Source organism: Apus apus, chromosome 17 (genome assembly GCF_020740795.1).
Source record: "Apus apus isolate bApuApu2 chromosome 17, bApuApu2.pri.cur, whole genome shotgun sequence".
Taxonomy (NCBI): Eukaryota; Metazoa; Chordata; class Aves; order Apodiformes; family Apodidae; genus Apus; species Apus apus.
The window spans coordinates 11,707,997-11,731,125 of NC_067298.1; the positions used below are offsets into that span (position 1 = coordinate 11,707,997).

The 23,129-nt window shown below is 54.9% G+C and overlaps 1 protein-coding gene across 13 annotated transcripts in view; it reads right to left on the reverse strand.

Annotated features, from left to right (window-relative positions):
* BAIAP2 (BAR/IMD domain containing adaptor protein 2) overlaps window positions 1-18,542 on the reverse strand; it is a 43,274-nt gene extending 24,732 nt beyond the window's left edge. For 5 of the 13 annotated variants that reach the window (XM_051635167.1, XM_051635159.1, XM_051635162.1 and 2 more), the window contains exons 1-3: window positions 18,383-18,541; window positions 9,798-9,873; window positions 7,784-7,870 (exon numbers count right to left, since the gene is read on the reverse strand). In XM_051635167.1, coding sequence (XP_051491127.1) covers window positions 7,784-7,870; window positions 9,798-9,873; window positions 18,383-18,454 — 235 coding nt within the window. In that variant the 5' untranslated portion in view covers window positions 18,455-18,541. Of the gene's footprint in view, window positions 1-7,783; window positions 7,871-9,797; window positions 9,874-18,382 lie in introns of all 13 variants that reach the window. The other 8 variants (XM_051635164.1, XM_051635172.1, XM_051635168.1 and 5 more) reach the window with 4 other exon arrangements.
* Between the last annotated feature and the right edge of the window lie 4,587 nt (window positions 18,543-23,129).

A 23,129-nucleotide genomic window follows, 5' to 3' on the forward strand; every position in this document is an offset into this window, starting at 1 on the left:
GGTGTATTTAGAGAGTGAAAATGCTAGTTCTCTGCAAGGTCCATCCTGCATCCTCTGCACATGGAGTCAAACCTCAGCAAAGCAAGACAGGGATGTGCCAAATCAGTGTCTCCCTGATGCAAGCGGTGCTGTGGAACCCCCTGGGCACAAAAGCAGATGGTGTTTGTGGGGCCAGGCTCAGCCCACCCTGACACATGGGCCACATTCCAGCCCAGTGTCACCACCACCAGCCAAGTGGGAATGACCTGGCCTGATGTTTCTTTGCTCTAGGAAATGAAGCAATTCGTACTTTGTCCCATACACCGTGTCTCAAAACCTTCCACAAACATTAACATCCAGCCCCTTTTTGTCCTTGAGGGGCATTGGCCCCCTCTGCACTGGGTTGATGCAGCCACAGAACCAGCTGTTGCACCAGTGGGTGCTCAGCCAGCACCGGGGCCACCACCCCCTGTGTCCACCTGCTCAGCTCCTGGAGAGAGCAGCCAAGCAAAAACCATCCCATGTGCCAAGACATCCGTGGCCACTGAGACAGCTGGGACTGTTACAGCCTCTCCACGAGGTGCTGAGCCAGGCAGAGCAGCTCCTGGCGCTCTGGCAACTCCTCAGGTCTGTGGTGAAGACCTTCACAGATGAACCCACCCCCCGGGCAAGGGGTCACCCCCAGGAGACTGCCAGGAAATTGCTCTCCGGTCAGGCTGCAACGGCTCAATCATGGGAAGTGCACAAATTCCCACTGCAAGGAGGCAATGACGTAACACGGCCGAGGTAGCTTTTCCAAGAGGACAGCAGTGCAAGGCGGCTCGTTCCTTCCAGAGCTCACACCACCCCCTCTCCCTTTCACTTCCTGTTTGGCTGGAGTGGAAACCCTGGCTGAGAAAGCCAGCGCTGGGCTGACCGAGGGCTTGCTGGCCACTGCTGAGCTGCCAGACTCCCAGAGAGCAGGGACCAGGGCACTTGGAAATAATCTCCATATCATAGAATCCCAGACTGGTTTGGGTTGGAAAGGACCTTAAATATCACCTAGTTCCAACCCCCCTGCATGGGCAGGGACACCTCCCACCAGCCCAGGCTGCTCCAAGCCCCATCCAACCTGCCCTTCAACACTGCCAGGGATGGGGCAGCCACAGCTTCCCTGGGCAACCTGGGCCAGGGTCTCACCACCCTCACAGGAAAGATTTTTTTCCCCAATATCCAACCTACACCTCCCCTTTTCCAGTTTAAAGCCATCACCCCTTGTCCTATTGCTTGCTGCCCTTGTCAAAAGTTCTTTCCCAGCTTTTCTGTAGCTCCTTGAGGTGCTACAAGGTGCTTTAAGGTCTCCCTGGAGCCTTCTTCCAGGCTGAAGAACCACAACCCTCTCAGCTTGTCTCTAGAGCAGAACTGCTTCAGCACTTGGATCACTTCCCTCACGGCCTTCTCTGGACTCCTTCCAACAGCTCCATGTCTGGTGCTGGGGGTCCAGAACCAAACAGCACTGCAGGGGGAGGGAGTCTCACCAGAGTGGAGTCAAATGCAGTCACAGCCCCTACCATGTTCCTCACCCAAGGAATTAAACAGTTCCCAGCAGCCAGCAAGGCTCAAGGTGTCTCTCCCACGACAGAGATAAGCATCTTTTTGTTCAGACTTTCTCCACCTCCCAGCTCTTATCACAGTGTAAGCACAGGATGGTTCAGCCCCACATCAAAGCAGGCAGTGGTGCAAAACCTTTCCCACCCAGCACATCTGCCTGCTTTGCAAGCTGCTCCCCATCCCAGACAAAGGGGATGCTGAGACAGCCCAACTGGCTCCAAGGGGATCATCTGCAGGCTTCCCATGGCCTCCACCATCACTAGGAGCACACACAAAGCAGTGGGAACTGAGCTCATGAATTCCTGGTCGGCATCTCTGCTACTCCAACACCTCCACCAAAAACCTATAGATCTGGTTAGGCATGAACAGACATTTCATAATCATAGAATGGTTTGGGTTGGAATGGACCTTAAAGATCATGATCTTAAACTAGAGCAGGATTGATTTGGGTTAGACATTAGGAAAAAAGTTCTTTACTATGAGGATGGTGAAACACAAACAGATTGCCCCAAGGTGGTGGAGGCCCCAACCCTTTAAAGCTCCCTTCCAACACAAGCCATCCCACGATCATCTAGTTCCAATCCATCTATTTCACTCAAGCCACTCAGACTAATTCAGAGTGGAAGAAGTTAAACTGATGCAGAAAAGCCCAAATATTCCCAACACTGGTTCAGAAGAGGATCCCTGGCATTGCACTGACAGGAGATACTGCACAGCACTGGCAGGGCCAGCCCCCCAGCACAGCCCAGCCTGGCAGCACCACAGCCACCCACACCACTGGTGGTTTTGCATCACCTCCCAGCGGTATTTGTAAATTAAACACTATTTAATTACCCCCGCGCAGCCGGGCAGGGAGTGGGGCGAGAGCCCAGGTCACGCTGGGAATTGTACACAGAGTGTGAGCACCGTGCCAGCCGTGCTCCAAAACACACATCCTACAGGGCAAGAAATTCACCGTTCAGGGTCTCACCTCAGCCCCGAGGCAAAAATAAAGCTGGGGAAGGGCAGGAGGGCAGAGCAGGGGTTTCACCTGCCAGCCCCGCCGGGCTCCCGCACCTTTCTGCAGAGCTGCGAAGCACAAAGGGGCGAGGAGGAGCTGCTATTTACGTCTGGCTGACTCACAGTATCGTTCTGGGAGAACTATAGGGGCTATTGTGGGCCCTTCCCTACCGCACCCAGCCAGGAACAAGCAAACAGGTTGTTCCACATCCCTCCCATCGCTGCCGGCACTGCCAGCCCGGCGCAGGAGCCAGCTGCCCCTCCAGAAGGCAGAGCCATAGGAGCTCGCACCACTCGGGAATCTCACACTTCACTTTTGAGTTTTCAGAGCCTAAGGATTATTTCCCCCACCCCCTTTCTCTAGCTCAAAAGGAGCTGTTTTTACTAAAAATACCAAACAGTGCACTGGCGAAGGAGCCAAACTGCTCTGAGCCAGAACATGTTGATGCTTGTGAAGGGCTGAAGCAACCCAGCTTGTCCTGCAAGGGCAGCAGGAGCCGGTGGCTACGCCAGGGAGCCGGCCCCACGGCCACGGGCTCCCACTGCCAGCGGCATCGGGGGTGCTTGGCCAAGCAAACAGCACTGCACCTCACCAGCATCGTGCCCTGCTCCTGTAAGATGGAGGGTGCTGCCCCATCAGCATTATTTTCCATCAAGGCCACTTGCTTTGAAGATTCAGATCGCAAATAAAGAGTGTGAAAGGATGAAACAAGAGGCCAGGGGCTCGGCTCCTCGGCTGTTTGACATTCTGCTGGACTTCTCCTGGTTGCTTTTTATTAAGGGAGACCAGGGAAGGCAATGGTGCCATCAAGGGAAGTAACCAAGCTGACAGAAAAGGAATATTAATAAGAAGAAGCAACTGACAGTAACAGGCCAAAGGGAGCTCCTGAAGCCAAAGAGCAGGGGACAAAAATCATCTGCTTTTCAATGGTGGGTTAAATGCCATTAGCTGAATCCTTTCATGCCAAGTGAGCACTTCACCCAGGGAGGGGATGTGGCCCAGCCAGCGAGTTCCCTGGGCAGATAGAGATGTGACAGCACCAGGTGCCTGGAGGAGAAGGGGCTGGGAGGTCCCTGCACCAGGCACAGAGACAGCACATGCCACCAAGGAGCTCCCAAGACCCTGAGAGAAACACTTTGGAGCCTCAAGCCTGACACGACACAGCATCTTCGATTCCACCAGCTCTGGCATTCACACACAAGACAACCTGGGGGGAGAAGATGCCCGTTTGTACAGTGGGTAGGACACCAGTGTGGGGAAACAAACCCTTCTGATTCAACCAGTTCCTCCTCAAAAAGGTTTCACTGATCACAGCCCCAGGGGATGGTACCGATTTGTTGATGTTAAATTAGCGACTAATTGGCATGACAATGGCCAGGTCTGTTAGCAGCTTCTGCTTCAACCCAGCCTGGCAAAGCTGAAGACATTTTAAACGGTAGAGACAAGGCAAAAAGACAAGGCAAAGAGAAAAGCGAAGGTTCCTTATGAGCCCTGACTTGGGCAGGTTCAACAACACATCTCCAGTAATCGGCTCCCTAGGGCTGGGCAGTTGCCACTGACATTTTAACCGTGGACAGACCAGGTGCCCTGTGCTTCAGCAGCCACCCCTCTGGAGGAGCATTGGTTACCACGACGCACAGACCAGCGAGTTCCAGACACCAAACTACTCTGTTGGTGGTACAGGATTAATTAGCTCCAGAGGACAGGACTGCACAGAGCTCCCTCCACCAGCCTGGAGCCAACTTGGACCCACAGGAACTGATCCAGGCAGGCAACACCTCCAGGACCCAGGCGCCTTCCTAAAATCCCCCAAGCTCCCAGCACCATCGGTGCCTGGCACAAACCAGCCCACGGACACTCGTGCCCCTCTGTCCCTCCCTAAGGTCCGAGCATCCCTGTGGGAGCTCGGCAGCAGGTTTGCATCCCTGGGAGGTACCAGCACCAAAAGTGAATCCCAATCATCACACCCAGCTGCTACGTGTTAGAAACCCCCGGCAGGCAATGGGCTCGGTGCAGATGCCCAGTTAACGCCCTCCACCCTTAAGTACCAAACACAGGTTGGTGAGAAGCAGCCTCCTGCCAGGGCAGCCTGTTCTCATCAGGGGATGGCAGGCAGTGAAAAGGCAGCAAAGGCAGAGTGGTCCCTTTCCGAGGCAGGCAGCAGTTTTTAAGGTATTTCTTGTGTTTCTCCACTTTCAGCAAGCCCATTCCTACAGGTTCCTTCCACAAGCACCACCAGCTCTGGTGGCCCCTGGTTACACACTGAACTCCATGACCTTTGACATTTGTGGGATCTGCATCTGCATCTCTGCTGCTGCAGGAAGCATCTACCCAAAACAACTGCAAATCCAATTAAGGGATTAATCCTTCTGTGCAGAGGACTCGGCAGAGCACAGAGCCTCCCAACCTGCCACCAAGAGCCAGACTCGGGAGCTGCAGCAAAGGCAAGAGCCTGAACTCCAGGGGCAGCCACGGGCATCTCCCCAGGCTGGGCTGCTCCAAGGCTCTGTGGCAGCTCCAGGGCAGGACCAGGCTCTGTGCCCAGCTCGGCATTCCTGCTAGACAGCTCACCCTGCATCCCTCCATGGTGCTCATCAGCGCTTTGAAAGCTGCACAGAGAGGGTTTCATGCTCTTGAAGCCCAGTGTCCTCCACCCACACCAACAACTCCACAGTAGATGATGACTGGACCACAAGGGTGCCACCAGTCCTGATCGTATGGTGCAAATTGTGCATCAGAAGAAGCTGTTATCTACCCAAGGCTCATTTCAGCTCTACAATGGACAACTAGCTCCTGCTCCAGCTTCAGTCAGAGCAGCCCCCACTATTCAAGAGGACCTGGGAAAAAACCCCTAAGACAGACCCACCTCCAGCCCCAGAGGGGTTTCCCGTGGGTGCTGTGCAGCCCCAGCACCTCCCTGAGCTCCCAGCCCACTGGGAACTGCCTCTGGCCCTGCTCACCAGGCAGGGAGTTCTCTTGGGAAGAATCCCTTCCCCCCTTTCCATGACTTTGCTGTGGCCTAGTTTTCAAGAGGGACAAAAGAAACAACATTTTGAACCACATCCAAGGGATCTAAGCAGGAGCTGGACAAGGGCCAAAGTCACCTGAGCACTCATGCACGTGAGACCTGAGCCCCTCGAAACAGCCTACAAAGTGTTCCCAGACCAATCCCAGAACAAACCATCACTGAGCAGACACTGATCACACCAGCTTCCCAAAAGCCACCACAGCAACCACTGATGTGAGGAAGAGCATAAAGAACCCCTCTTAAAGAGGAATCGGCTCGGGGGGGGGGCTGGATCTAATCCTCTGAGTGCCAGGAACTGGGTTGAGCAGAGAGGGGAAAAGCTCTCCTGCCATCCCTCCCCAGCCATCCTGCTCCCGGGAATGCCGCAGCAGAGGGGCCCAGACAGAGCTCCAGCCCTGCCAGACCCTGCACCCCAGAGCTTGAGCTGCTGAGCCGATTACAGCTCCAGCACCATATTAGGGCTGGGTTTTCCATGACCACCGGGATTATCCCGTCTACACACAGTTGCTAAAATCTGATGGAGAATTTACCGAAAAATGTGAAGTGCTCAGCAGCTGGGGAGCAGAGACACGAGAGCAGAGGGGGCTGGAAACAGACGTGAGCTGCAGTCCCAAACAGGGCATCCCAGAGCCCTCCCTGGCATCTCAGAGCAGCTTTCCCTGTCCAGGAAGAAACTCCCCACGCAGGGGGGGAGCAGGGGAGGCACATTAATACACATGGCAATGATGAACATACCCATTTGCTGCAGCCTTCAGTAGGGCATGAAACAACCTAGACCCCAGCTCTCCTTTCCAGCACTACCAGCAATCACAGCACAGGGACTGATAAGGTGAAGGTGTTCCCAGGAAAAGCTGTACCTTTGGGAGCACAGCCCCCATCTAAAGCCTTTTTCAGCCTCTGTTTACACATCCCGCCGGGAGGGGGTTGTGTCCCTGGCTGTTATCAGCTCCAGCAAACCACAGCCAGAAAATTTTATCTCAACTTTCTTCTGCAGGGAGCAGCTGCCACAATAAGTGGCTGCAAGATCAACACTATAAGAAGGCCAAGGAGCAGGAGCTGCCAGGATCCTCCCTGGGATGCGCTCACACTGAGGGTGGAAGGTGCAGTGATTTGGAAACTTTTTAAATAAAAAAAAATACACCAACATTAAAAATGCTCCAGCCACACACCAAATGCACTTCAGGAGACTGCAGGAGGGCACAAAGGATGCCCGTGGTCAAACACCTGCCCTTGGTTGAGGAGCCAAGACCACCACAAGACACCAAAGTTGGGTTTTAAGCACAAAGCCTGGAGATGCTCTCAAGGGCAGGCAGGGGCTTCAGTTCCCAAGCTCCTGCCTCATATGGCTGAGCTGCCACTGATAATGTTTTCCCAACTTTGGCTTCCTGAAGGATGGAGCTGCTGCATCTTTCACCCCAAAGGGGCAGAAGAGAAAGCCCCCAGCAAGGTCTGCAGAGCCTCTGCAATCTCAGTCACCGCACACAAGGCTCTTCTGTTTTATTTATTAAGCAGAAGCAGATTGCTACAGGCAGCTTTAGTCCAAGCGATAGAATCTGTTTCCAAAGACACTTACTGCTTCCCAACACCATTCCAAGGCAGGCAGGGAGCTGTGCACAGCCCAGCCAGAGCTGGAGCAGCCTGGGTCGGGGGGAAGATACTAAACACAAGGTGGCAAAACCAAAGCCCTGCTCACCCCTTGCTTCATCAGCCTTGAGTAATTTCAGCTCAACCTCTTCCCTGTTAATTGACCTCCTCGGAGAGATCCCATTAATGAGGACAGTTTGCCTTCTCCCAGCACTGCCATCCAGTGAGCCAGACCCAGAGGAGGAGAAGTTCACCAGGAACTGCAAAGGCAATGAAGCCAAAACCCACCTCAGCTCCATGAGGTGTGTTGAGAGGCTGCAGCATCCCAGGGATCTGCCCCTGGCAAGGCAAGACAAAAACCCCAGCACAGCCCCTCTCTGCAGACACCACGAGCTCATTGTGTCCCTAAATCCCATCACTCAGAACAGTAGGCTTGGGTTTTTTGTTAAGCTACATTATCAAGAAATACAGAGACACTCTGGCCACTCACAAGGCAGGATCAGCTCCACATTGAGCTTGTTATGCCCATGAACACCAAAAACCTGGTTTCATCTCTGTGCTCAGCACCAGTGACTCCATTTAGTAGTAAATTGGTGACTTACCCAATTCTTTAGATCCTTGGCTTTCACTGGCCAATTCTCCCATCTTAACCAGAGCATCAAAGTATCCTTTTGCTGCGTAGGTCATACCTAAAAGCATCAAAAAACATGGGTTATATCCTCATTAGCAGCTATTAGAGCTTGTGTGGCACTGAATAGATTCTAGACATTTAAAACAGACATTACTCCAAAGGGTTTAACACCATGGGAGGGGGACTGAAAAACAAACAGAAGAAAAATGAGTGGAGAAAGAGAAAGCTGTAGCAGCAAGGTTTCAGGGCTATTCAGGAGGAAAAAAAGGTACGTGCAGGAACTTGGTGGTTTTCATTCCAGTGTAACCATCAGCCTGCTTAATGCTGCTCAGAAAAATCACTGTGGAATAATTGAATATCACAGACTTTCATTATAGTTCAGTCTTGTTTGTTGACATTCCAGCTACGCACTCCACTTTAATCAGATAAGCAGGGGGTTTCCTCTAATCACCAGAACATGTTGTACAGCTTTAGCTCCACACCAGCAAATTCTGCGCTGAAGCTGCTTCCAGCACGATTTACTGATTAAAACACTTCCTTTGGATGCCCCAAGATCCAAAGTAAAGGATGACCAAAGACAATTGAAAAAATTACAGGAAGATCTGGGGCTTCAAAGCTTATTCACAGCAGGGAAGTGAGAAAAACAGAAAACAAGTGATCATACTGGTGACCCACAAAACGCTGCAGTTACCACGTGCCCAGCTTAAGCTGTGATAAAATGGCATTTAATAAACCAACTCCACCACCCGGGTAATTAAAAGTTGCATTATCAGAATAACGTTTTAGAAGAATAAATTAAAAATGTGGTTCCAAGTGCAACCTCTTCCCCCACTGCCAGACCTGCCTGGAGCCCCAGCAGGGAAAGGGCAGGGGAAGCACACCCAGATCCCAGCTCCAGCCTCGCTGGCATCCTTTGGGATAGCTGGAAATCCTTCGGGATAGCTGCTTGGAGGGGCGAAGTGCCCCATGTCCACGGATCACAGCCCCTGCTCAGGGGACCAGGACAGAAGAAAGCTGCCTGCATTATGGCCGGTTGATCCATTGAAACCTAATTAAAAACGAGGGTGAGAACTGGCAAGAAGGCAGCGAGCAGGGAGCGCTGGTAGCCGGGCACGGCGGGAGGGCTGCGGCTTTAAAGCTCCTTCACCCAAACATCCAGGGACCTCAGCTGACTTGTGGGAATTCGGATTTGCTGCAGGCACCGATCCCTCCCACAGGTCGGATTTCACACACCGGCGTTTAACATCAGACACCAAAATACTTTTTTTCCACTGGCTGAGGACTGTGACAGCCTCCTTCCTTGCGGGCATTTTCCCTGAACCAATTACAAAAATAAAATGCAAGAGACACGTGCAGCACAGCTCCGAAGTGAGCAGAGCCCTTCCCAAAAGGAAGCTGCTGCCTCTGGGGTGGAACAAAGCCTTAAACATCCTTAAAAACCAGGGCCCAGGCAGCATGCAAAGGCATTTTAAGTCAAAATAGTGTTGTTGGGGTTTTTTTCATCAATTAAGATTTTATTTTTGATCAATTAATTCCCCAGCTCCCTAACAGCCCCCGTAGGACCCTGCATTCCCAATCAAGAGCCACCACCAATACCTAGGGTTTTTTTTCCTTGCAGTGGATTCTTCTGAGCCGTTTGAACGTTTCAATAACACCTTTAAACATAACTTAAAAGCTTAGTTCTAAATATTTTGAAGTAATGTTTAAAGATTAATGGGTTGGAGATGTGTTTCTCCTGTTGCCACCCAACATTTTGTCACTCTAATCCTCTCCACACACGTGCCTTGCCCACCCTAACAACATGAGCTTTGCATTGAGGTCCAAGAACCACCTCCCCATTTCCTCCCATCGCTCTCCCAGGGAAAAAAGAGCATCCCAAGCTGGTTTTCCAGCTTTCCCCTTTCTGAGGCCATGCTCTCCAGACAGACCCTCCCCAGCCCCCCATGTTTCAGGGCCAAATGCATCAGCAGTGCAGCTCCACTTACTTGCTAAGGCTTTTTCATAGGTCTTCCCCATAGAAATGAAATTCCTGAGGCTGGGATTGAACTGTTCCATGATTGTCTGGAGGAAAGAGAACATCACTGGGTTTAGCAGAGAGGACTGGGAGCTGGACAGAGCAGCTCCACACTCCCCAGGGGCAGCTGGGCTGAACTCTATGTTCATTAATGCAATAACAGAGAAAAAAAACCCCTCCCACCCCTCTGGGCAGCCCAGCATGAGCTTCCCCACACCTGCAAGGACACTGATCCTACCCCCAAAATCCTTAAGAACATTCATATATTGCAAATAATGCTCACAAGAAACAGCTCCTATGCCAGGTGCCTTGTGCAGGTGCTTCACCATAAGAGATAAATGTATGCCCCAAACAAGAAAATTATCAGATATAGCAAATATAACCATAATAATAACCAGAGACAGCAGGGAATGGCCCTCAGACCAACCATTAAGATGATGTGAGTTCCAGGAGATGGTGGTTGGTGATGCCCCACTCCTGGGATGGCTGTGGAGAGCAGCATCAGCTTGGTGCTCTCTATCCCTCATGGAAATCATGACAGATCCACCATGGACAAGCCAGAAGGGTGAAGAGAGGTATTGGCAATGGCCACCAAGGTGCTGAAGACAGAACAAAGCCACCATGGGCCCTCGGAGCTGGTGCCAGCCATGGCTGAAGCCACGTGCAAGGAATTACACCTCGATCCCAAAGCTCTCGGTGTCACTTTCCACCTGCCTATAAACGCATAAATTAGGGTGTGGGTGAACACCACAAGTGCTGTCTGGCAGCTTTTCCTCCCTCGCTTTAAAGTCCTTGTTTAAACACCGGGAAGAGGGGGGCTGGGGGGAGGAATAATCGGATCACGAAGAACGGCCCTTTGTCCGTGTGGCACAGCAGCCCCCGACCCCCCCGGCCGGAGCCATCCCACCCCCGGCACCGATAGCATCTCGAAACCAGACACCGATTCCCAGCCCCGTCGGGGAAGACAAACAAAATCTCCATTCTCTCCCTGCGAATCCGACCTCCGGACCGAGCCGAGCGGAGCAGCCCCGGAGCTGGTCCCGAGCCCCTGCCCCACCTCGGGACAGCCCCTCCCCAACGGTGCCGCCGGGAAATTAAGTCTATGCCCCCGCAATGTCCCCGCACCCCCCGAGCAGGGATGCCCGGGCATCCCCCCGGGAAGCGAGAGCTCTGCACCCCCTCCCGCTGGCAGCATCCCATCCCGGGAAGGGGAGGGAAGACGACAGACACTTATGGTGAATAAGCTGATTAAGCATCTGCCACCTCATCCGAAGCTGGCCAAACACCATAAAGCTCATTTTCTGCCTGAGGCACTTTTATCCCGAGTTCCTGCTGCCCGGCCTTTGGAGACCGTGACGGTTTAATTTGCTCCGGCGGGTGCCAGGCTCAGCCAGCGCCTTCCCCCGCCTCCCAACAGCCGTCTTCTGACCTCAGTGAGCAGGGACCTGCGTGGGACACCAGCTCACAGGCCACTGCCGAGGGGGGACCTCACTCAGGTGCTGGCATTTATTGGCAGGACAAATCCTTTCAGTCCTCCAAGCAACCGAGAGCAGCCCCCGGCTGGAGCCCGGGGTGCAGGACGGTGACTCTGATGCCAGAGCACCATGAGTCCAGCTGCAATGTCCCAAAGCCACTCTGATGATCCGAAGTCACCATCCCCATGTCCCAAAGCCACCATCCTGCTGTCCTGGCAGCTCTCACTGCTTTTGGATCCATCCCACAGCACCACACACAGCCCCAGAAAGGGCAGAAGATGATTCCCAGGGATCTGACAGGCAGACAGGAGGCTAACAAGGAACTTCACTTCTAATTAAGGCTCCAGGTCAAGCTACACAGCAACACAACACACGTGGATGCTGCTCCAGGGCAGAACAGAGCAGTTTAGTGAACACACTCAGCTTGAAAAGAGAAAATTAACCTGTAGCAACAAGGCACGCAGTGACCTGCGCTCCCTAATTGTAGGAGACAATAGCACAGGAGTTAATACTGGTGAGGATTGCACCATCCTTCCCATGTCATGTTTAACTTTGGTCCAAAACTCCACCTGTGCTACCTCACAAATGAGTTGGAGGTGTGGAAGTGCTGTCCACAGTGAGGACTGGGATGTGGACACATCCCCACTGTCCACAGCAGGGACAGGGACACTGTCCCCCTGCCAGCAGAGCCATGGCTACAGCCTCCCCCATGCTCAAGCTCAGCCTGAGCAGTCTGAGGCTGGATAACATTGGTGCAGGGGAAACATTGGCAGGATTTCTGTGGAGAAGGGAGTTTCAAGCAGTCTGCTGGGTGAAGCGCAGCAAATGTTTTTATATATATATATATACATATATGTATGTATGTATGTATACACCTCTATATAAATAAACCAATTTTTGCAGCAGTGCCTATGTAAATATCCCTTCCTGAAGCATGAAGCTTAGCAAATAAAGGATAGAATGGGATCCCACAGACAAAGCCTCACCCCGAGGCAGGAGCAGTGGCCAGCACCAGCGTCCCCACGGCACGGCGGGCACAGATGGCAGCGCTGGGGCAGCCCCAGGAGGACACTGAGCCTCAAAGCAGCCGAGCTGCCATCTCCATCCACAGGTCTTGAGGGGACAGAGTCACAGAAATCCCCATCCAAAATTCAGCATCTTGCCCAAAATGGAGGGAGCCAAAGCACAACTCACCCTGGCAGCTGCCAGCACAGCTCAGGGCAGGATCCTGCTCCCACCGACCAGCAACAGCCACTGGAAAGCAATAAATACAGAGGAAAAGCCCCCAGATATGGTCAAACTGATAGGCTAGAGTGGGGGGAGGCAACTCTTTGCTGGCCACGTAAAATTGATGAAACCTTAGAAGGGAGTTTGCTGAAAGTGAGTGTTTTTAAGACATTGCCTGGAGACTCCCAACAAAGCCAGCCCGGCAGCATGAGGACACTGCAAAGAGACCTTCACTACACAGATAAAAATAGAGTTTGCCAAACTGCCTTCTCACTTCCAGGGTGGGAAGGGAAGGTGACTCCAGAGCTAACACACCTTCGCACCCCCCTCCAGGCAAGAAGCTGAAAAGCCACCAGCTGCCAACAGAAACACTGAAAAATAAACATATTTATGGCACGGAATGTGCTCAACAAGCGATTGCCTCGTGCACTCAAGGCAGGCAGCAAGGTGCTAAGGTGCTGTGCCCAGTGCTGTGACACTGCAGGTGGCATTGGCAGGGGACACTCCCCCAGGCCCTCCAGGGACTTGGGCAGGGCTCTCCTTCAGACAGGTTTGCAGGACACTACTGCAAAGCTGACATTCAGCAAAATCCTGGTAACGAAAGCAAATCTTGTTCTCCCTCCAATTTTGCTCCATCAGCACCACTCAGAAGTTGTTTGCCTTCCACACGCCGCCTGGGCAGAGTTTAGAAAAACACAGACAAAGAAAAAACCTGGCAGCTAAAGGTTGAAAGAGCTTTGCTTTGTTCCACTGCACTAAATTCCCTGGGTAATGCCACTCAGCTCTCTGGGATTGGCACAGCTTTATTCAGCTGCCAAAAATGAAACTAATGCAAAGCACGAGGTCTCCAGGACATAGTCCAGCTGAATAAGGGGGGAAAAGAGGCAGGTGAAAATAAGGTCCTTGTCTCACCCCTCTAAGTGCACCCCACGACACAGCAAGAATCTACCACTGCTCCCATGCTGTAACAGTCAGCCCGTATGTAAAAGTTCAAGTCCTCCCCAAGAACAAGCTGGAAATGGAGCTGGATCAGGTTGTGTCAGGTTTCTCCTGCGTAGGAAAGACCTGCCTGGCCCCTCCTTGAGGGCTTTTTAAAAAAAACAAAACACCACCATACAAGCAGGCTGCAGAGTTCTGCATCCCTGCAGCCTTCCAGGCAGCTCCTAAAGCTGAATACAGAGCAAAGTAAAAAGCAGGTTTTCCCTTGCTCTGCTAGGGCAGGAGAAGGCCCATTGCCACGCTCTGCTGTGATGGGACCTCACCCTGCACGGCTGCCCCGGTTACCGTGCCACAATAACCACCAGGCTCCCTGTCCTGCACATGGCAAAGGGTTGGAAAAGGGAGATCAGGGTGAGGAGGCTCCTGGATTTGACCAAGGGATGAGCATCACCACAAACAGTGGGCTCCTTTCCCAGCCACAGGGACAGCCTGGGCAGTGCTTGCTAGGGACACCTCAGTGAACACAAGGGGTGGACTTTGAGCTACAAACCAACTATTTACCTAGAGCAATTCTTCAATACCCCTACGCAGCAGTGAGAGGCAATGGTTCCTTGCAAGACTGATGCTGCTCAGTGGCAGGGGTGGCCTGGGCTCTGCCTGGCACCCATGTCTTCCTGGGTGACAGCAGGAGACTACATAACCATGACAAAGACCAGGAGAGGGGCAGCTCAGCTGTAAGGAAGTTTTGTTTCTAAATGGGTCAGCCCGGCTCCAGGAGGGCCTTCCTTATTTTTGTATTAATATTTAATGCCCAAACCAGCCCCAGCGCTGCCTCCATCCCTGCACGTCCTGCCCTGCGCCAGCAGAAGACAGCCGCAGTTTGAAGAGCCAAGTTTCTGCTGGGAGGGGAGCCTCGCTGGGCTCGTTAGCGGGGCTGATTTTAATTGCTTACAACACATCCACCTCTCAACTCTGCCGCCGGGAACATCCCACCCAGCCCAAGGCCCCGTATCTCCCTGTGCCACAAGACACAGCCCGGCGTTTCCCAAGCCCATCCCTCCCTCCCCGGCGGCGAGCCCACCTCGCCCGGAGCTCGCTCCGCCCCACGGAAACAGCTGAGCCATCACCCTCCAGCCCGGGCTCCCAGGCCCTGCCCCAAAGCCCAAGGGCTCAGCACAGTCTTTACTGGAGAAAGAGCTCAGGAGCGAGGTAGTCTGGAAAAAAAAAACCACGGGGTCTCTGTGTTAAGTAGTTTAATTTCTACTAGTTGTCACGTCAGAGGGTGAAGGGACCCAAGTTTCAGGGCTGGAACTCGGAATGGCTTTGTCATCGGGGTCTGGGCTTGAAGGAAACTGGAATGGGGACCTGGATGGTGCACAGACCCCCTAGCACACGGGCTCACAGCACACACCAGGAAAGCAGACCCATCCTCACCCCCTGGGTTGTGATCTCTGCTGCCAAGCTGGGACTGACCCCCCAGCCTCATACCAAGGGGCTCAACTCAGCCCAAGGCTTCACCTGCAGGAGCTGGGTGCAGGCTGGGCATGTGCTACACACAGACCACACAGGACCCTGCCCTACAATACAGGAGTGAAACCTCAGCCACCAGCAAACACCACAGCACAGCCAGCAGCTGCCTCTGTCCCCGGGAGGAGCATCTCCCCGTGGCAGGAGCTGCAGGCAGCTTGGGAAGCAGTTCAGGACACCTTCGGCAAGGGGAGCTGCCTGCTTTATAACACTTCCTACTCCACGAGTTCCCTCCGTCTGGAGACAGGCAGTCTCAGCCCTCCTGGCCCAAGCAGCACTGTACACACGCAGAGGGGATGGGCACAGGTGAATCCAGGGGCCAGCTCCTTGCTCCTGTCACACTGACCCTCCACTGCCAAACCCACTAACTCACCCACTATTTCCCGCTGGATTCACATCAAGAATCACTCCCCTTCCCTCTGGACTAGGAGATAACAAGGCAAGAGGCTGTCACACTGGCAATAACATTAATTACAGCTGATGTGTAACAAATGCCTACAAGGAATGATGCCTGTGTTTGGGCAAGACAATTAAGTTTGGAGTTTGGGGTGTTTCTAAGCAAACACCTCTTCAGCTATTCATACACCATTGCAAAACAATCTGCCACAGGAAAAACAGCTTTAAAATGAAATGGAGGTTAGCCTGTGAGCAGCAGTAACCAAATCTGTCAGAAATGAGGCAGATTTGGTTTTGGGGGAAGGAAGGATCCCATTCCCTCTTTTCTGCAAAGATACAATCCCATGGAAGGGACGAGCAGAGCATGGGAGCAGCCTGGATTGACCCCATGGCCACAGCTGGAGAGGTTTCAGTCTCTGCAGCTCTGCTCCAACAGGGTCCACGCCAGCAAGGCTGCCCCTGGAAGGGGGGATGGCACTGGCAGAAGGTGCCAGCAGCCTCCCTCTCCCTCTGTAATTACTCCCCACGTGTAGGCAGCTGCCTGGAGTGGCAGCGCGGGCGAGGGGGCGGCTGACAGCTCCTCCACCAGCTCATTAGCACAGTCACTGCGAGGGGGAGCGAGGGGCTGGAAAATGCTCACAATGGGCTTCCAGAGCAGAACGCCTTGGGAAAGCCTGTACAGGAGAGGGGGCCTGGCACGGGGAGCAGCCCTGCAGAGCTGCCAGCTCCTGCTCCAGACCTCGGGGTGAACCAGCTCGACCCTCTGGTCTGGCAGCCAAGACAGTCCTGGCAAGACAACAACAGCTGGAAGCAAAGTGTGGGGCTGCATCCCAGCATGGGGTGTGGTGGTTGCAAGGAGGAAAGAGCCAAACCTCCCCTGGCACCATCCCCTCATCCTCTTTGTCTCCTCCTGGCCGTAGCAGTGTTCAAGCTACTGTACAGGCCGGAAAAGTATGAGACATAAAAGAAAAAATACTTGGCCAATGGGGAGGTGGAGCACTGGGGGTGGTTTTGGACTGGGAGTCTCCAAAGTTTATGGAGCACTGGAGTGTCCACATGGTCCCTGAGCCTCCAGCCCTTTCCTGGGCTCCAGGAGGTCACAAAAGTCCTCAAAGAAAAAAGTTAAGAGCAGGTTCCTGCACACAGCCCATGCCACATATTTCCAGAGGCCAAAAAAAGCATCATTGTCTTCAGAGGAGAAACAGCTCCTCAATCACTACAGGCAACACAAATGGAGTTGGGACCATCCTCCTCCAGCTGACAGTGGGTAAAACCACGAGATCTGCCTCCAGATCTTTACTAACTAAAGTCTTTACTAACTGATGGTGACCTTTGGACTCCCCTCAACTCCATCTTTGGCTCTCAGGCCAAGCTGCCCTGTGGTCCCTCTGCACCTCAGCCAGATCAGCCGGGCTCCGGTGGCAGCGCTGCCACTTGCTGCGGGCCAAGGGCTCCGCTCCGCCTGCCCCGCGGCTCCTGTGTGGCAGGAGTGAGGGTCCCATGGCCAGAGGAGAGAGAAGAGCCCGGCCAGTGATCACCCTTCACCTCTTGTTTCTTGGGGGGACAAGCACCACGTTGCTGCCATGGCCCCTGAGCCGCCCTGCATGCTCCTCAGGGCTGTGCCTGGGGAAGGGGTGACCTGCTCCACAAACCTGCTCTGAGCACAGCCCTGCCAGGACAACACCTCCAACAACTGAGTCACCAGCTGAAAATGTTCCCGGGAACTGTCCCCGCACCAACCACTCTGTCACCCAGGCCGGGGGACCGGCAGGGCTGGGTGGCCAGCTCCAGCAGCTCTTGCCCTTTTTGCCCAGGCAGCTCCTGGGGAGAGTTGTGCCGATGGCAAACACTGGGCTCCCCGGCAGGGACGGGCTCTGCCTGCACCAGGTCCTGCCTGCAGGAACACCCCACGGAGCCAGCACTGCCCAAGTCCATGAGGTGCCAGCACCAGGATGAGCCCAGCTCCATCAGCTGCATTCAGAGGGTGGAGGAATCCCAGGCACTCAAGCCCCAGCTCAAGGCCAGAGCCAGAAAGCTCCATGCAGACCTGCTCTGCATTCAGAGTAGCCAAGACTCTTGGTGCCACCAGTGCCATCCCAAGAGCTGTTACACCCCAGGATCCCAAACCCAACAACTTTGGCTTCACCACCTTGGCTTTTTTTTTTTTTGTACTACATTTTTCTCTCAGGTTGGTGTTTTTTGTTTGTGTTTTTTCCTTCTGCTTTATACTCCCAGGTAACTCAATCCAACCACTTAAAATGCAGGAAATCATGCAAGCTTTCCAATTTAACAAATGACATCCTGCATTACATGCTAGGCTAGAAAGGTTTTATTAGACTCGGTCACAGGACCCAGCAGAGCAGAAACCACTTCTTTCAGCAGGAAAATTAAAGCACATAAATTATTTTATTTTTCTCATGACGCTGGGAGGAAAGCAAAAAGAAAATCGAGAGATTCACGAACTCCAGCTACAACCAAGGCACAGAAATGGTTCTGAGCACTTAATTGCTGCAGAAAAGCGAGTGATGGCCACAAACCCGGCCGGGACCGAGGTGATGTGGGGACAGCCCATGGGATAAGACAAATTCCCACGCAGGCTCCCGGGCCCCGCGGGCTTCCCGCAGCCGGGGGGTGCTCAGGGTGTCCGAGGCGGGGCTCGAGGTTCCCGGGATGGGAAGGGAGGAGGCTCGGGGTGGCCGGGGGGTGTCCCCGCTGCCGGCTCCAGAGCGGCGGTGCCCCGGCAGCTGCTCCCGGCCGGCTCCGGTCGCTCCACGCCGGCAGCCTCGGCACATCCCCCGGGAGGGAGCGGGGGCGGCCCCGGCCCCGCCGGCGCCTCCTCCCACCGCCCGCGCTCCGCGGCCCCCGCACCCGGCGGAGGATGGGAAGGATTGAAGGGGGATGGGTAGGTGGGAGAAGAAAAAAATTGAAAATAAAAGGAAAAACCCCAAAGATGGGCCAAGTCCGGGCCGGCACCTGTTGCGGGCTCGCTCACCTTGTAGACATTCTCGGTGAGGCGGTGCACCTCCTCGGAGCGGGCCATGCCGGGCGGGCCGGGCAGCACCATGGGGGGCGGCGCGGGGGCTGCGGCCGGGCAGGGCAGGGCAGGGCGCGGAGCGGTGCGGAGCGGTGCGGAGCCGAGCGACGGGCGCGGAGAACAGCGGGGACCGGCAGCCGAAGCGCTTTTTATCAGCTCCCGGCGGCCGCCGCCCGCCCCGGCCCGCCCCGGGGAGGAGCCGCGCAGCACCGCGCAGCACCGCGCAGCACCGCGCAGCACCGCGCAGCACCGCGCAGCACCGCGCAGCACTCAGGGCTCCGGCAGCGCAGCGCTGGGCTGGGGGGCAGCGCCCGATCGCGCAGTGGGGCGGAGGGGGACAGCGCGGGGGGCAGGAGGGGAGCACAGTGCTGTGCCCCCTCCTACAACCCACCTCCTGTACGTCACCATGCCCCGTCCCGTACCCCATCGCACACCCCAGTCCCCATCCCATGCCCCTCCCACACCCCATTCCTTGTCCCACACCCCATCCCGCCCCCCGGTGGTTTGTGGGGTGGCCAGGAGAGCCGCGGGGGGCCACGCAGTCCCCGCGGTTTTGGCCGCTCAGTGTGAGACACCTCACAGTGCTTGTCCTCAGCCTGGAGCTGAATATGGCCAGGACACCAGCCCAGGCAGGAAAGGCAGCCCTTGCCTGTCCCCTCACTGTCCCCATGCTGTCCCTCTGCCCAGCCAGCCAGGAGATCACACCTTGTCACCCCGCAATTCCCCTGGGAGTCCCTTCCCAGCCCTCCACTGTGAAGCTGTGGATCCCTGTCCTTCCCAGCAGCAGCAACTTGGGCACAGGTCCCAAGGGACACGAGGGCTGGGGTGGTACACTGGAGCCAGTGCCCCATGTCTCCTCCTGCCTTCCATCGCTCCCTGCCATGGCTCCCATTCTCCACGGGGTGATCCAGGTTAAACGGGAGCTTCACGGGCCAGGGCTGTCCCCGTGAGCCTGTACCCGTACTGAGGAGGAACACCTGGAGGGCACCGGGCACAAAAGCCACCGGCTGCCTCATCCTGGCCAGCAGGTCCAGCCTTCCTCTCCCTTCTCTCTGCCCTGAGAAGCGGTGAAACAGTTAAGCAGCTGAGGGTGTTCTTTCCTGTCATCTCCTCCATCAGTTCCGAGAACAAGGAGCCCAAGTAGCTGAGGTCGATACCTTGGCCCCAGAGCTCCTGTTTCCACCCCCCCCTTGCTGCCTCCCGCTCCCCATCCCAGCCCTGGCGAGGGCCAGGGCAGGCACTGAGGGTGTGACCGCTCACTCTGGCCACATTTGGGTCCCATTTTGGTTTCTGTGCTCAGAGGTCTCACACTCCAAAGGACAGCGAAAAAGTTACAACACCTGAGAAGGTTTTTCCCTCTTTTATGGAGCAGCAGGTTAACCCTTTTCCATGAGAGCCGAGAAGGAGTAGGGGCGGTGGGATGTAACCTGAAGGGGGCCTAGGAAGAAGGCTCCCATGGAAGACACTCCCAGGAGGAATTCCTGGCTGTCCCAAAGCAGGGAACTCATGAGGCCCCTTTCCCACTCCATCCTCAGCTGCTGGGCTGTGGCAGCTCTGGTGGGGTGCTGCTCCCTTGGCTGGACCCCGGTGCCTCGCTGGCTTCCCAGTGCCAGCAGAGGATTTCAGCTCCAGTGTCCGGGAAGAGAGCGCCTCGATCCGCGTCTCCATCACCTTATTTTTAGTTACGTTATGTAAGTTCTTCGCTACGTCATGGATGTGGGGGGTTCTTGCATCTAATTGCAGTGTGACAGCCCAGCAATTCAAACAAGCTGTTCCTCTGGTGAGGGAGATAAAAGGATTTGTAATTCTTCATAATAAAAGAGGCCTTTTGGGACGACCCCCTGAGAATCTCTCGCATCTAGGCCTGCTCACAGACAGCCGCTCCACTTTCTTCCCATCCTCTCCTCCTTATCCTCAGGAAACATGAGTACTGAAAAACCTTTCTCCGTGGTACCCCCTGATCCCAAAGGGAGCCTTCGGCTGGGAGCAGCCAGCGGTTTCTTACAGTCACATGAAGAGGCAGATTTGCCAATTTCTCGTTGCCCCTGGCTTTTCCCATGCCATAAACTCTTGACTGGCAGCAGCTGCCCAGGGCTGGTCCGTTCTGCCCGCTCTGCCCGCAGCACCCTGGGAATTCATGGCAGGAAAAACCTGCCTTTGCCTCGTGCTGTAGCATTTGCTTTGATTGCTTTGTAAAATTTTCTTGTTGTTGTTGTTGCTCGCTGTCTTTGTGTCAGGGTGATTCACTCCCTGGGGCTCAGCAGCAGCTGGAGTGTGCCCAGGGTAACCATGGTGGCAGAGTCCCTCACAGGTTACCTAAATCCCTGTGGCACCTCCCAGCCCTGCTCCAACGCCCTTTCCAAAGTTAGGGACCTTCCAACCCACCAGACGGACAAAACCCGACGGGTGCAAGGTGGGAAACCCGCCATGCTGGACCTCTAACACCAGTGGGATTAACACAGAGCAGCCCTGGCTGATGGCCCCGCCAGCCCCGGAGGTGGCACCATCCCTGTCCCCACAGGAACTCCTTCCCTTTGCAAACCCAGGGTGTCTCCCCGGGGTGACAGCACACAGGCACACACACAGCACCGGCCACCTCCAGCCCTGGGTGGAGCGAAGTTGCTGTGGCAACACCAATTTATGTAATCCACCCTGCTCGGCTGCAGGTGTGGGGAGGAAATTGAGCTATTTTTGAAGTTTCATTAGGTTCCTTCTTAATTAGCAACGTGGCATCGCGCCAGCGTTCCCAGCCAGGCCACGCGCCCCGGTGCAGGGACTGAGCACCAAGCCGGGGCAGCGATGGCCGGGGGCAGCTGGGGATGGGCAACAGCTCCTCTGGGTTTCCATCAAGGTGGGGACACGGGTGTAGAGGCTGCTCGGGCAGGGACGGAAGGAGGGAGGTGGCTGCAGGGCAGCATAGCTTCCCAGGGAGGGGAAAACAATGCTGCCCGGGGTCAAGGGGAGCTGCCGCATCCTCAGTGCCTCAGGAAACCCTCGTGTGACACAGGTGAGAGAGGAGAAAAAAAGTAATGTGGGCTATAACCCATCAGAACTTTGAAGATGGTGTCCAGCTGAAGATGGTCCAGCTGATAGAGGAGGAACCAAAGGTGTGATTCCCCCCACTGCCACCAACCTCCCTCATTGCTGCCAGGAGCTGCAGCTCAGGGCAAGGGCACAGGCACCCGGAACAGCTCCGGGCAGTCTCTCCTTGCTCCTCATCTCCTTGGAAGAAGATGGATGGTGTCAGAGTGGGAGACATTGGGCAGGGACCCAGGCACCTCTGCGGGCAGCTGGACCTGGGCAAAGAAGCTGCCTCCATCTCTAACTCAGGTCCTTGTGCCACATGGTCCCAAGGGAGGGCTGGGGACAGAGGCTGCTCCGCTCCCAGCACAGCCCCAGCCCTGGCTGAGGGCGGCCAGCACCCGCCATTCCCCACACAGCCAGGTCAGGGCAGCACCTGCAGGTGTCAACTTGTGAACAGGATTACCAGGAAATTTCCATATTTTCTGTCCTGGGGAGATGGCTTCCCTGTCAGAGCCCCAGCAGCCGGCTCTGAGCCCTCTCCATGCTGGGCTGGGAGTGAGTTCTTCCTAAAATAATTTAAATGGGATTTTTCTGACATCTGGGGGTCACTGGGGATTCAATGGTTTTGAATAAAACCAACCCAGTTGCAAGAGCAGGACGTGCTTTTCCCTGTCCACCCTGCTCAGCTGGGACTCCAGCCTCCCTGGCTGGCTGCTGAGGAGGGATGAGGCTCCCCTCAATGCCCCGCTTTTTGTGAGCACCTCACTGACCTCTGTGGGAGCCGGGGCAGCAAATCCCACACCAATACCCCGGTCCTGGAGGCACCCAGCCAAACACGTTGCTCTTCCCTCTCCAGCTTACCAGGATGGGACAGTGGACATGGCACCTTCCTGATGCCATCACCATTTGTACTGGTGAGCCCTGGTCCCTCCACCACCACGGGCTCCATGTCCCTTGAGTGTGCAATGACAAGTGTGTAAGTTCAAGTGTGCTTCTCCCAGCAGGTTACTCCTTGTGCTGCCTCAAGGCCCACACGGGTTTTACACTTTCCTTTTCATAGGGTCAGGACTTAAAAGTTGTCACCAAACTGGAGATTCCTGCCGGTGCCAGCAGCTCTCAGGCGGTTAAATCCCCCCGAGCAGAAACAGCAAATCAAGTAAAGCCATTTATTGTGGATTAGCAAAGGATGAACAATTCGGGCTCTTATTTTAGGGGGTGGGAGCTGCAGCACTGAAATCCAGTGCAGGGTCTGGCACAGCAGCCACAGCAATTCCCAGCTCCTGCCTCACACTCCCCTGAGTAGGAACACTGTGGTTTTACAAAGTGGGTCGGGATGATTCCACAAAGGAAGAAACTGAGGCACAGCAGAGCAGAGTGTCTGGTCCCATATCATCCTGAGTAGGTTTTCCCTAATCCCTCTGGAAGCACAGAATCATCAAAAGGTTTGGGTTGGGAGGGACCTTTAAGCTCATCAGTCCCACCCCCGTGCCATGGGCAGGGACACCTCCCACTAGACCAGGTTGCTCCTAATCCCCATCCAATCTGCCCTTGTTGAACACTTCCAGGGATGGGGCAGCCACAGCTTCTCTGAGCAAAGCACCTGAACAAGCCTCCCCAAAGTGCAAGTTGCTGTTTCCGGGTGTCCGTAACCCGGGAACTGTTTTGTTCTCTGGTGTGACAC